This window comes from Coptis chinensis, chromosome 5 (assembly GCF_015680905.1).
Source record: "Coptis chinensis isolate HL-2020 chromosome 5, ASM1568090v1, whole genome shotgun sequence".
Classification (NCBI taxonomy): domain Eukaryota; kingdom Viridiplantae; phylum Streptophyta; class Magnoliopsida; order Ranunculales; family Ranunculaceae; genus Coptis; species Coptis chinensis.
This window is the reverse complement of record NC_141460.1, coordinates 76252383-76267255: the sequence shown is the minus strand read 5'-3', so window position 1 is coordinate 76267255 and position 14873 is coordinate 76252383. Positions and strand designations below refer to the sequence as shown.

The window sequence follows — 14873 nt, the reverse complement described above, 5'->3', positions numbered from 1 at the left end:
GGAAATGTATGACAAGGCCTGCTTTTTCATTTTAATTAATGATATGGTTATGTTAATCCCATTATAAGTATATGGTAGAACAAGGTAGTTTTTATCTGTACAAAAGTATACCTGTAAAAAAGAAAGATGTTATATCTTAGTTTTGTTGTTGTGAAATGGAGTTCTTGTATAGGAAATGTATGACAAGGCCTGCTTTTTCATTTTAATTAATGGTATGGTTATGTTAATCCCATTATAAGTATATGGTAGAACAAGGTAGTTTTTATCTGTACAAAAGTATACCTGTAAAAAAGAATGATGTGAATGCAACAGTAGAACACGGTAGTTCTAGTTTTTATGTGTTGTACAAATGTATATATGGGTAAGAAAAAATATGTGTATGCCCAAAACTCAATATCGAAGAAAATATAAATATATCCAGTCGAAAGAGAGAAGTTAAAACATGTAGTGGAGTATGATCTTGCCCATATATAAAGTACCAATATACAAACAAATCTAAGAAGCACCACGTGAGTAGCTTCAATAAGTAGTACTGGAATGCTATGATGTTGTTTAGAAAATGGTAATATGAGTAGAGGCATCAGAGATCAATTTATTTCCAAAGAAAGTTTATAATGTCTCAATGGTATTGTACGTTGTTTTAGTCTGGAAAATAGATCACGTGGGAAAGAAAGATCTATATAAACTTTTAATTCATGGCATACCCCAATTGACGGCATGTTGTCTTCGTTTAGGTGATGTTAGTAGTGTAGGCAAAAGTAATTAATTAAGAATGATTAATCTTAATTAAAGCAATTAAAAACAAAATCCAGTGGCACGTAGTTTAGTTTGTCCATCCAGGGACTCAAGCACTGCATTTTTGTGTTTTTTCACGGTCAACCCCGATTTACCATTCCGTTCAACCCTGATTCTACCATTCCGTTCAACCTGGCAAGCAGGTCAAGCCACAAACAAGCGAGTCTTTGGCCACCATATTTCTGATCATGGCCCCAGTCCAGGTGAAATTGAGACGCTGATTTCGTAGTAGCTGATCTGCAAAAGCCAGTACGAAGACCCTACAATTGTAAGAATCTGTCTACTTTACACAGCCGGCGTATTTGATATTCCACTTTTTATGGAGCTTCGATTGTGGTATACAACCTTTGTCAAGCATTAAGAGGGCATACTAAAGCAGGGTACCGAGCTTTTTGAGGCGGGGTGTAGGGTCAACGATAGGCTCCACCAGCAAATCATATATCCAGCAAGTCCAAGTGGGGAAGTTGAAGACCACCAGTATCCAATGCATGTTTGAGATATTGAAGCCCATCATCATGCCCTTAGATCAGGTGATGTATGGGATGCGGGTGTTTTGTTGGAGCATATCTCTGAAGGTCATCTTTTGGTTCGATGAAAGGTTGGAAGCAAAGACTGAAATCTTTTGTTCCGTAGTCAGGCTCGGATCAGTAAAGCTCACTTCAACAGTCGTATACAATGACTGCCAACTGAGCTGCATCAGTTGAAACAAAAGTTATTTGCACAGTCTCAGAAAGCCTAGAAAAGTACGAGAAAAGAAGTGGGTTCTGGTCAAATAACCGAGATTAGTGTATCGGGGATGATAGTGTAGGACTGCGACGAATCACGTTTTCTGAGTACTTCATCAAAGTTGGCAAGTCTGTTATGGGCCCTGTCAAGAAGCGCCATGTAGAGCGAAATGACCTTGGCAACAAAAAGAAATAACGAATTTATCAATAGGATGAAACGAGTAGTGAATTAAGTTGGGTAAGTTCAGATTAGCAGTTGACATACCTCAACATTTAGCCATTGATTAGGGCTAAGCAAGTGGTATGTGCTCATGCTTAAGTCCAAACCCCGACCATAAAACCTGAGCTTTACAGAGTTAGAAACACCGAACTTTATTAGGTCACGTTCATGGTACCACCAATACAACTGTGCAAGGTATTTTGGATCAGTGCAGAATGCGGGCTCCAAAGGCATATTTCTCCTGGTAACAGTGGAGGAATTCCTCTTTATTAATGGGCCACCCACAATCATGTGTTCCAGAAGCTTCTGATCACATAATTCGACAGCTTGCTCCTCCAGATCACAGAATTTATTCCACCGATTCAACTGAGTAACTCCCAGAGCACCGTGACTAGAACTCTCAGAGAAACTCCCAGAGCAACTCACAGTACCATGATCGACAATTTCTTCCGGACCCAGAACTTTCCCATCGGTAACCTAAGAAAAAATCAAAATCGTAAGAGATAGTAAGTATCTTGTCTCGACAGGGGAACATAAAGTGTTACGATAATAACAATATGATATGTGACACTTTAATATATTTTGAAGATCTCCCCCTAACAAGTCCTTCGCTATTCTTTTCCTGATATACATTCACCTTTTCGATGCAAAGACAAGCGACGAATTTTCGAGTAGGCAGTCTGCAAAGGCAAGTGTGAACGTGCTATAGCTGTTGTCGTCGTCCTGTTTGGCACATTTCGCAAACTCCAGATTCCACTAACTACCCAATTTGGCCATGTCTATAGATCCACTATCCAGGCTCAGAAGTGTGTAAGGAAGCACTGTCATCAACTTGGTTAAACGTGGTGTTGGGTCAAGAACCCAGGTGGCGCCATCCTTCGGCTTCTTCAATGAGTCATAGATTTGAACACCCCACGTGACAAAGTTAACAATGATGAGGATCCAATGCACTCCTTCAATATTGACCTTCATCATCAACCCACGACAGTTTCTCAAGTGTGGCCCCGAATTGTCACGCCGAACCAGTCTGATGATACGAGTCTTTAAATTACCTACAATTTGCAATCTTGCTGCAGAAAGCTTATCTTCTAAGGGCATCTGCTTGTCTTCTAAAACAGTGGCCAATCTGTTGTACAAATCACACAAATAATGCTGTCATTACATAATAAAATAAATCATTATACTGAACAAATAAATCATTATAGAATAAATGACTAGAAACATGTGTGAAATTACCGAGAACCACGACTCAACAACTATGATGTACAAATTCTCCATTCCACCAGGGTGTGCTACGGCAGTGTACCACCGACTCAGTAAGTACATGTAGGAGTCTAGTACATAGAACCCAAAAAACAAGAATAAATAATCAACAAAAAGTATATGTATAGGAAGTACTTTAATAGACAGAGGCATACCACATCATTAAGCCATCCTCCCCCCCCCCCCCCCCAAACAGTCCATAAAAGTAGTTGATGTCAATTTGGAACTCACTCCCGTACCGTCTAACAATGTCAAAGTGACTGGTTTCATCATTGTCATGCTTATTCCAGTAATACTGCACTTGTACATTTAAGATATGCAATTCCATCAGGTCATCTCTAACACTTTTCCGACTAGCAACACCAGGAGCTCTTTTTAGCAATCCCACTCCCTAATTGAAAACACTGAAAACACCAAGAATCAAATCATGGCAAATGTCAGCCATTTCCACTTGGAGTTGACTCCTCTTGTTTTCTAAGAAAATTCGTAGCTGCGACCTCCGTGCCATATCATCCTGCAGCATATAAGTAGGGATAGAATTTTGTCCATCTTCTTCGTCATCAACCATGATGCAATCTTCCTCCATATTCTCTAACAACAACAAATTCTCAGAAATTCCAATACCACGATCATCCACAACTGATATCTCAAAAGTATCCTATGCCAAAAATGGAAGAAGTCAAAAAGCAGCTATAATGTCTCACAGTAGGGACATAATGTTCCACTAAAATAACAACCTTTCCATCCACATTTAGATGATAACTTAGAGTAATTTGGGAGTTATGTAAAAAAAGAATAATGTACCTTGACTGCAGTTTCCCCTTCTAAAGGAGCAGTTGGAGCAATTAGAATTTCGAAAATAGTCTTCCCACGAACACAGTTTTGTTTAGAATCAGCACCTTCTATAGCATCAGCACCACCACCCTGAACACTCACAGCAGGCATAATGCATCTTTCTTCGGCTTGCATCCCTAATTCCTTCAAAATAGTAGCCTAAAAAAACATAATAATAACCTATAGACACGACAATATTTAAAAAAAAGTAATTAATAGTGAAGCACAAGCATCAGTATTACCATATCAAATGCAAAGTCATCAGTGTATTGTTCGTTAGGATCAAATTCTAGTTCCCCATCTTCTAAGTTGTCCTCACAAATTGGAACTAATTCAACTTCACAATCACTTGGAGTCACATAGACAACCTAAATAAAACTTTATATAAGCTCAGAAAGTATCTATGATGTCTCAAAGAAGCCACATAATGTCCCACTCATATACAAAGCATTTAATCTTTACTAAGAAGATAAATAAGTGATAGGGACACTTTTAAATTTCACTTACCTCGGACGCACTTACAACATCCACAGCCGAAATTGATGCAGTTTCATTACTTGGATTTTCCTCTTGATGAGCCCATTCCCCATCGATACATGTCGTCTCAATCTCAGGAAGTGCCTGTAGGAACCGTTATTTCAGAATATAAATTTCTACAAACCGTGACACCCACGCGTAACGAAATTAATGGGGTTCACGATTTTGATTGGAAAACATACCTGTAGATCAGCTGTGATAACTCTGAGAATCCAGAATCAGCAACCTCTTAATCTTCTGTTGTATTCCTATGTACAAAGTGGACGTTATATGGGCAACGATCTTCCAACCTCTTCTTTCTCTCTTGGCCTCTCTCACTCACAAACCTTGGAACCGATTTTTAGATCTGTTTTTGCTTGAGTGATTTCTGAGAGAGAGAAAAAAGGGCTAGAGAAAGAGGTTTCTTTTTATAGGCTACAATAGGGACCATGAGGAGAAATTAGGGTTGGGCCTCCTGACGGGCTTGGGCTTCCCATGTTCGCCCAGAACACATAGCCCAAGTCCGTCAAAAAATGGCTTATTTCACTAAAAGCCATTGTTGCACTACCGCCCTAATCCCAAATTACGTGTCAGCGTTTATGGGCTCCATATTATATGCTCGTTGATCTCCCCGTGTTTAAGATACCGAATGCCTGTTGATTAAGTCAAGTTACTGACAACTAAATTAATTAATTTATTATGTCCTTGAGTAGTACCACTCAACCTCATTGTCATGTCGGATCAAATTCACCTGCAGGGTTTATATGACAATCCTTATGAGCTCCTCAATGGGACATCATCAGCCCGACTTCTTGCGGGACACAGATTCCTTCTATAATCAACAACACACCTTACATACAATGTCATTACCCAATCCATCGAGTTTGTTGATTCACAAATGAATCTCACTCATTGATGATTTAAAGCAATGTACAATGCACGTAAGTGCCCATTATTATATCCGGTTTAAGAGGACAAGCATCCATAATAACATAGGTGTTTGTTCTCTTATATAGTCAATATAAAGAGAAACAACCTCACTTGGTCCTGTTCAATACACAAAGTGTACTAGTGTAATCCTGTAGTTAAGATAGACTAATACCAGATTATACTACAACCGTACCAATAGTTTGTCCAAATCCATCTAGGTTGTGAACATTTACTTATACTTTATAAGGTACTGATAATATGATCTTTTGTGTGTTACCATACACCATATCATCTACAACATAGAGTATTAGACACATGCATATAACTAATAACATATATAATATGCATAACATTTTTCTATATGGTTCTCATTCAAAATATGAAGAATTAGAGTTAATACAAAAGTAATGCTTTTAGTATATAGCCCTATCAGCGCCTTCTCATTACCTACTGCCTATATTTGGAATTGCTGATTCCTTGACACATACGATTCGTATACTTCCATGTCACTCATGCACCCCCTCAAGTGTTCACTTGCCCTAGCAGCCAGCTTAGGTTGACTCTGCTCAGTATAACACTTGATAAATTCTTCAGCCGAAACATCTTTCAGCAAGTCTTCTCCTCCCCTATCAATAACATTAGGCTTACTCCCAGACAACTACCCGCCTCGGTAGGTTTTGAACATCCCTTCCAATTCATCGGGAGGGACAGAGGAGTTAATGGCATGAGCAGTGCACATAACTATTTGTTGCACCTTAGTATCTTCACTAGGGTTATCAATCTGGCCCAGTTAAAGTTGAGTTGGCACTTGGTGGTTAGTGATGTGACCTAGTTCAGATCCGTTGGGCATGTGATTGAAATCCTGTAAGAGATAAAATATAGAAACAAAAGTTCTTTTGGCATACTTAGCCACAGAGGTGGGGTCTAAGGTGGTTGCAAAAACACCCAACAAACCATGTCCTACTTTTGTCGTGAAAACGACCATTTCACTCACCAAACGTTCACTTGGCTTCCACAGTCTCTGATTTAGAGCAGGCTCCTCCTCTGGTAGTGGATTGTTGACAAGTTATGGTAGGCTAGTTTGGCCTATTCCGAGTTCAAGACCCCTGTCTTCAACTTCCCCAGGGAACGATAGAGGCTCCCGTTCAGTCCCCCCAACACACTGGGGAGCAAATGGAGTTCTATCTACCTTGGACAATGGTTTACGTTTGCTTTGGACATATTTTGCAATAGGCATCATGTCAGGCAAGCTGTTGGTTGAAGAAGTTGCATCCGTGGTGACTTTCATCGCTAACCGTGGTGACCTCCGAGGGGAAGCAATACCAAACACCCTATTTAGGACTGTGTTTTGGGTTGTAACCTTAATTTTTGGAGGGTTTCCATTCTTCTTCAAAGTTGCTGGAGGTGTCTTCTTCAAAGGTGGTGGTACTTGTTTCTTGTTCAAACTTGAGGTTTCTTGATTGTCTGTCACAACAACAACATGTGTCATCATGCTGATGACCGTACGTTGTTTCTTAGTCAGACTCCCCAATTTTATGGAGCTATTTTCCCTGGCAGTAGGACGTCGCACCCTCTTCGCAGTAGACTCTTCTTCACTGTTAACTCATTCTTCCTCTTCATCCTCTTCCCCATTATCCTCACTATTTTCACTGCTAAGTTCTCTTCTAGCCTTTTTCCTGACAACTATACTGAATTAGCCAATCGCATGAGCAGCATCAAGGAACTCCTCTGCAGTTTTGTTCATCACCTGAAATGAATAAACGTAAAGGAAACAATAAGAAACAGAAATGCAAAAATGGTAAAAGAATAGCAATGCAAACAAAAGGTCCGCATCATAGCCATACCGATCCAGTATTCTGGTCTAGTCTTCCCTTTTCCAACAGGAGATTGTATGCCAAAGTCGGACTGACCCTCTCTCGCTGTCACAATAAAGCATAAAAGTATTAAAACAAGCATGAAAATATGTTTAACACAAACGAATTTAGAAGGCTGTGAACACTTGGGTAAATGAATATGAATATACACCTCCAAAGCATCTTTGACCACCGGTTCATCCCTAACAACTGGGGGAATGCCTAACCATTCCAGAACCACTAGTTTTTTCTTGCTACTAAGCTTTTTATCCCATGCACTGTCGCGGCAACTGTGTCTAGCAACTCGCACCCACCCTTTAAACAATGGGAAGGTCAGTGGATCCAACCTTCTTGCCTCCAGAGATGGAATGTGGAGGAATAGCCAAATGGTGAATGCAAAGGCACAACCTTAGAGTGTGCTAGTATACTGCTGGGTAGTGCCTTGGAGAAAGTGGTCAATAATACTATGATACAACTCTTCCAACTTTTTACAAAGGAGTTCATAGGCAAGATATATACCCCCAAGGAAAAGCATCAAACACCTCCAAATTAGCAGCAATGTCAACCCATCTTACATCGACTCCTTCCAAGCCAGTAGGTATGAGGAAAGCTCCAAAGACGTATAGCCTATTAAGGCGATGTATGTCATTCTTCATCTCCACATTATGTAATGCATTAGCCTTTGCCACCTCCCTAGCTTGCTCAATAGAAGTCAATTGAATTTGACCACGTAGAGAACCCCGACTTTCCTTAAAATACCTCAATCTGAAATCAGTCAGATTCTTGGGATTCAAATCATAATAGTTGTTGCTTGGACAGGCGGTGGAAAGCTCGGTGAGTAACAAGAAATCAGAAGACTTAAAACTGATATATTTGTTCCCAATTTTGTAAGTCAATGGTGCAATTCGTCTTTTCAGAAAGGATACAACCAATTGGGGGTTGGTAAAATGATAGTACTTCCTTTGTTTTGGATCCAGAGGGTCCACATTGCCATCAACAGTCAGTAGAAACCCAAACGGAGATGATGCAAACCTACTTTTTTCCTCCATATCAAACCCTTGGAAAAGCTTCTCTCGAAGCATTTTTGGACAGCAGCGACAAGTAATCTTTGTTCCTGGCATCCATGGCAGTGCTTCAGGTTTTTAACTATTTCCACTACACATCACACATTAAGCCATAGTGTGATAGTATTAGGACAACAAAGCATGGGTAAAAACTACTATGGCTATAGGTGATTAAATTAACCCTTAAATTAATTAGACGCATACTGCCTAAAAATCGAATTCTCTCAGGTCAACCCAATATCAAACACAGAGAACTAAAGTATTAAATTAAAAACTAAAATACCAGACAAATGAATAATCCTACTAAGGTTTTCTTTTTTATTCAAAAAAACATGTAATCAAAGCCAATTGTATAAAAGCAAGGAACAAAAAAAAAACAAACCTTTTAGTTTTGGGGTGTATCGCTTTAGGGTTTGTCATGATTTAGGCGATTCTGAGTTCTAGAAGAAATTCGGTCACGGTTTAAGGAGGAATTTGGAGTTGATGTGCCGAACAAGCGTACATCTCAGTTCCCAATGGAACCAACCTCGCCCCCAAACTAATGTTATCTAGTACGCCGCACACATCATAATTAAAGTGGTAGCGTGGTCCGTCTGTACACCATGTGTGACCATCACAATAGACTTTTCAGGACAAACCAACTACTTCATAGGACAATATAAAGACAGTTAAGGGCATTATAAATAATAGTATCAAACGATTATTGATATACAATTAGAGTACTGATGAAATACAGTTATCCAAATGATTTGGCTATTTCTAACCGCCCCATAGAGAGAATACCATAGTTATAAAACCAGTAACATAGAGAAGTAGGTCCTGAAAAGTCCCATATGTTCACCATTTCAAAAACACCATCAACCAAAAACTTACAATGGCGGTCTCTTCTTCGAATTGTGACAACCAGAGCCAAGGATACAACATGCCACATGACCTTTGTGTAGAAATTGTCAAACGTGCTCCACTTCCATTTCTTAAAAAGGCCAAGTTTGTCTCTCAAAAATGGGAAACCTTTACAAATTCAAGTTCCTTCATAAAGGAGCACGCATTGAAGACAAGTTCATTTCTGGGATACATGATAGACACGGAAAGAAGATGGGAATCAAGAATATCTTTTGCCTCCAGCATTGGCCATAGCCCTACAATTCCAGCCCCAACTATGGACTTCAAACCATATGGTACGTCGGTAACTGTGTCTACATTGGAAGGTATAGTTCTCTTGAACACCACACACGAGAAAGACCAAAAAATTTACGTGTGCAAATCGACAACTAGACAAGTGCGTCGCCTGAATAATCCTTGGATCAAATTCTTCACTGAATGTGTGGGAATGTTGGTGAAATCGATGGCACCTTTAAGTTTCACTATAGTTAGGATCTCAAAACCCAACTACAACATTGTAAGACAAAGACGAGACAACAAGAAGGAATTTTCAATCATTCACCATGTTGAATTGTTTGATTCACAAACATTCAATTGGCAAAGGTTGAACGACTTAGCACTTCCCTTTAATGCTGAACACATAAACAGGCAGCCCGGGGTGGATGCAAAGGGATGTCTCCACTGGTCTCTTTATGAAGAAGGCATATTGGTATTTAACATTGGCTGGCAACAATGGACAAAGATTATGCTACCACAAACCGAATCCCCGGCCAAGTCCTACAAACTTTTTCGCTTCGATGTCATGATTGCTGTTATGTTCTCATACTGGGGTGAGGACAACATTACTACTGAAATATTAGAACTGAGGGTATTGCATAAATACGAGAACATGTTGTGGAGTGAACCGAGGAAGTTTTTGTTGGACAAATTGTATGAATGTTACCGTCATCCAAAATTCGTCGACTTACTATCAACAGAAGTTGGAGTTTTCAGTTGGAACAACATGATCATATGGTACAGTTTCAAGGACAAGGAGGTGTTATCAGAATCAAAAATCCCAACAATTGACGTTCACTCCATTCTACCATTCATGTCAGACTTTGGCAAAACTCAGTTTGGCCCAACTCAGTATAACTAGTAATATATATCTGTATTTATATTTAGAACTTAAAATAAGATATTGGAATAGAGCACCATGCATGAACAAAGCATGTTTCCAATAGGGCAACTTAAAGTCCTTACAATACATTATGTACACCATCTTGTAGGCAAATCAGGCGGTAAGATTCAAATTAAAAATTAGAACACCATGAACACGAAACATACCAAGTATGACAACATAAAGTCCAAATAAGCCATTAAGTGTACCATTGTCTAGTGGAGAGAGAAGCAACAGTTCCCAAGGTTAATTAGGCGGTTAGATTCAAATTTGAAATTAGAGCATCCTGAAGACGAAATATTGCTGATATGACAGCATACATTATGTATATGTATACCATCCTCTAGTCATAATGAGAAGCGAATGTGATTGTGTTAATTAGTTGGTTAGATTCAAATTTCAAATTAGTGCATCCTAAAGATGACACATTCGTGATATGACAACCTAGATTTTGGATAAGACATTATGTATTCAATACTCTAGTCGTAGAGAGAAGCATCGGTATTAGTGTGAATTAGGTGATTAGATTCAAATTTCAACTACAAGTTCCTTATTTAACATCATAACGTCCCTATAGTACATTATATATACCATCCTGTAGTTAATTTGAGAAGCAAATGTTTTACAAGTTCATTAGGTAGTAAGATTCAAATTTCAAATTAGACCGCCCTGGACACAACACCTACCTGATATGACAACATATATAGCTATCATATAGGCCATTATGTATTCCATACAGTGGGAAAGAGTGTAGCATCAATTTTTGTGTTATCTTTGTGGTTAGAATCTAAGCCTATAATCTAATTTCAAATTAGAAAACCCTGAAGATAGAACGTTCCTTATATAACAACATACTTCACCTATACAACATTATGTTTTCCAACTATGGTTGAAAGTGAGAACCATAGATTTTTGTTTCTTGTTTTAATTATGTCGTTAGATTCACTTTAGAAAAAAGTCGTGACCTTTCAGTTCTTCAATAAACGGTTGTTTGAAAGACTAAATGTCTCCCAAGATTAAAAGCACTCATTTCCATTTATTGGGCAACTTGTAGGCATTGAGAGAATATCAAACATGAAAACTCCACACTAGATATCAAACCCACCTAAATTGAACAACAATGGAAGGATCTTCTTCATCTGTATCCAAAAAGACCAAGAACAACTCCACCAACACCGACACCGACACCGACAACAACAACAACAACAACAAGGAGATGCTAGATGAAATCTCTGAAGAGATAGTCAAACATACTCCACTTCCATTTCTCAAAAAAGCAATGTTCGTCTGCCGAAAATGGGCATCCTTTACAAGTTCAAGTTCATTCACTAAGGACCATGTATTGCTGATGGGATCTTTTCTTGGTTACATCATAAATACAGAATACAAATGGGAATCCAGGATATCTTTTGCATCCAACATTGCAAATAACCCACCAATTCCAGGGCCAACTTTGGACTTCAAACCTGATGGCACATCGGTCCATGCCTCGTCAATGGAAGGTATTGTTCTCTTGAACATACCTAACGAAAAATACCAAAAGTTACATGTATCCAAACCAACGATTAGAAACATTCGTCGCCTAAATAATCCTAGGAACAGATTCTTCACAGAATGTATGGGAATGGTGGTGAATTCTGTGGAACCTTTGCGATTCACTATAGTTAGGCTTTCAATACCCAACCACAACACTTTAAGGCCTTCCAGGGATAACAAATCGAGGAAATGTATCATCTATCATGTTGAATTGTTTGATTCCCAAGTTAACTAATGGAGAAGGTTGGAGGACCTGGAGTTGTCTTTTAATGATGAACACATTAAAAGAAATGATGGAGTTGTTGCAAAAGGAAATCTTCATTGGTCTCTTTGGGATGCGGGAATATTGGTTTTTAACGTTCGACGTGAGCAATAGACAAGGATTAGGCTACCAGAGACTCAACGTCCACTGAAGTCGTACATGTTGTTTCCCTATGATGGCTTCATAGCTATTATGTTCTCTTTCTGGGGTGAGGACGGCACCTGTATTGAAATATTAGAACTCTGGGTTTTGCAGTAGTACGTACAAGAACTGTGTGTGGAGTGAACCGAGGACATTTATATTGTATGAAAGTTTGCGCCATTCAAAATTCGTCGACCTACTGCTATCAGACATTGGAGTTTTCAGTTTGTACAACAAGATTATATGGTACAGTTTCATGGAGAAGAAGGTCCTATCAGATCATGTAATCCTAGCAAGTGGCATTCATTCCATTTTCCCATTCATGTCGGACTTTGCCAAAACCTAATTTAACTAGTGGTTTATATATGTAATTATTTATTTCCTATTATTCAGTATGTTTTAATAGACTGGGTACTTATGTATCAAGTGCAGGAAGCACTGCATTGTGTTCAATTAGTACTTAATTAAACATGTTATTTCATTTTCCTCAATGGTTACATGTAAGACAACATAACTATCCCATAAGCTAAGCCAACATAGTGTATCTCTAACAGTTTACCAACATAAGATGTTTTTGCCTCTTAGAAGACCCAAAGGTTTTATAACCTCTTATAAGATGTGGACCAGTGATTTCGGACATATTTTGGTTTGTTTTTTGCCTCTTATAAGAGGCATTCTACTAGAAATGTCTTATAAGAGGCATGATTTCTGTAAGTACCCAAATTGGATCTACTACAATTTTGTAAGACTTGTAAGCTGGGAAAAGACACAAACGCCCCAAGCACACTATGCTTTGCCCTCATTATCTCTTCTTCATTCTTCCCAAACAACCAAGTAGCTGCTGCTGCCACCAATCACGAGCTCCATCTCTGATATCGACCGAGCGACTTGGTGCTGCTGCCACAACCACGAGAAAGTGTGAAACTGTTGCCACCACTGTCAAGCTCGATCGAGCCACTCGGTATGCAATAGAAACTTTTTCAGCATTGATTAAATTGGCGAGCTATCTCTTTGATTATGCTAGTATTCATTGACTCTGTTCATTATTAAATTCGCACTCGCACTCTCTCTCTCTCACTCGCACTTGCATTATTGTTGTTGCATTATATGCTATTGTTTCAATTTCTTTTTATTAATTGTTGTGGCCGGTTTGCTGCTGACTAATTGATTTTTGGCTACTGATTTATTTATTTTATTTTAGTATTTGATTTTAGGTTTGTTGCCGACTGGTTCTCTCTTTATTTTAATTTTGGGTTGTTGCCACCTGATTGATAAGAATGTGTTTAGTTTAGGTTGAAATAGATCAATAAATCAAAGATGGAGTATTAGCAAAGGAAGCCTACGTTTGAACTTTGACAGAGAACCATGCCATTTTATATTTTGTACGATAATGGAAGTGCACTTTTCATTATAAATTGCTGATGGACATTATGGTTAAGATGATTGCTTTGGTGTTCCTGATGCTTGCTCCACTAGCAACCCAAGTTCACACACACTCATAATTATGCCAAGTTCTAGTATGTTATTCTCTCTTTGAAATGCATAAACTGTTTTTTAATTTGTTTGCACCGAATACAATGTAATGGATACATTGAAATGGTTATCCTTGTTATATGTAGGTCTATATGGATTATTTTAAGTTATCCTTGTTGGTGAGTCTTATAGCATTAGTGATATTGCTCAAACATGCAAGAAGAAATACACTCCCAAGGAGAGTCTGTCACAAGATGTGCATTTCCACATGTAGTGGATAAGATTTAGTTAGGGAAACTTTGAATGGTCCATCCGAACAAATTTTCCAATCTTTTAGGATGTTGAAAGAATCTTTTCAAGCATTGTGTAGTCATTTTCGAGAGAGAGGGTACTTGGCCAATAGTAAACACCTACCTTTGGAAGAGAAAATGATGATGTTCTTGTTAACACTTAGTCATAACACTCGTATAACACATGTAAGTTAGTTATTCCAACATTCTTGAGAAACAATTCACAAGTACTTTCATGAAGTGTTGAAAGCTATGATTGAGTTTTCCAAAGAGATGATTGTACCACCATCTTAGGATGCCCCAGTTGGAGAACTTAGAACTTATAAGGAAGTTAGAGAAAGAGCATTCAAAGGGGCTGTTGAAGCATTAGATGGCACTCTCATTGATGTAGTTAGTCCTCCTAGTAAACAAACCCCTTACAGAGGCAAAGGTGGAAAATATTATTGGCAAAATGTGTTGGTACTTTGTGGCTTTCACATAAAATTCCAATTCATATATGTTGTGGTTGGTTGGGAGGGGACTGCCCATGATGCTAGGGTGTTAACTACTTCAGTGGGGAATCCAACTTTCAGGTTTCCATAACCTCCTCAAGGTAAGTATGTAGACTTTGTTTTATTGTAATTTTATCTACAAACTTATTACTTGTATATGCGTAGTAAATTGTCATCTATTTCCATTGTACAAATAAGTATTATCTGTGTGACGCGGCTTACACGCATACTTTGGGACTTTATGTCCCCATATCGTGGTGTACGATATTGGCTTGCTGACTACAGATGTCCTAGGAGTCGTGCTAGGACTAAGGAGGAGAAGTTTAACCATTGCCATTCAAAACTAAGGAATATGATTGAGAGGAGCTTTGGAGTTTTGAAAGCTAGGTTCCCTGATTTTAAGCAAGATGCCAGGGTATAAGTTTCCAATTCAGAGGAA

General features: G+C 38.6%; 1 protein-coding gene across 1 annotated transcript; it reads left to right on the top strand.

Annotated features, from left to right (window-relative positions):
- Positions 1-9074: 9074 nt before the first annotated feature.
- On the top strand, positions 9075-10220 carry LOC147498978 (F-box protein At3g22700-like). Its single transcript, XM_086563388.1, has one exon. The coding sequence runs from the start codon at positions 9075-9077 to the stop codon at positions 10218-10220; it is 1146 nt and encodes a 381-aa protein (XP_086419514.1).
- The last annotated feature ends 4653 nt before the right edge of the window (positions 10221-14873 follow it).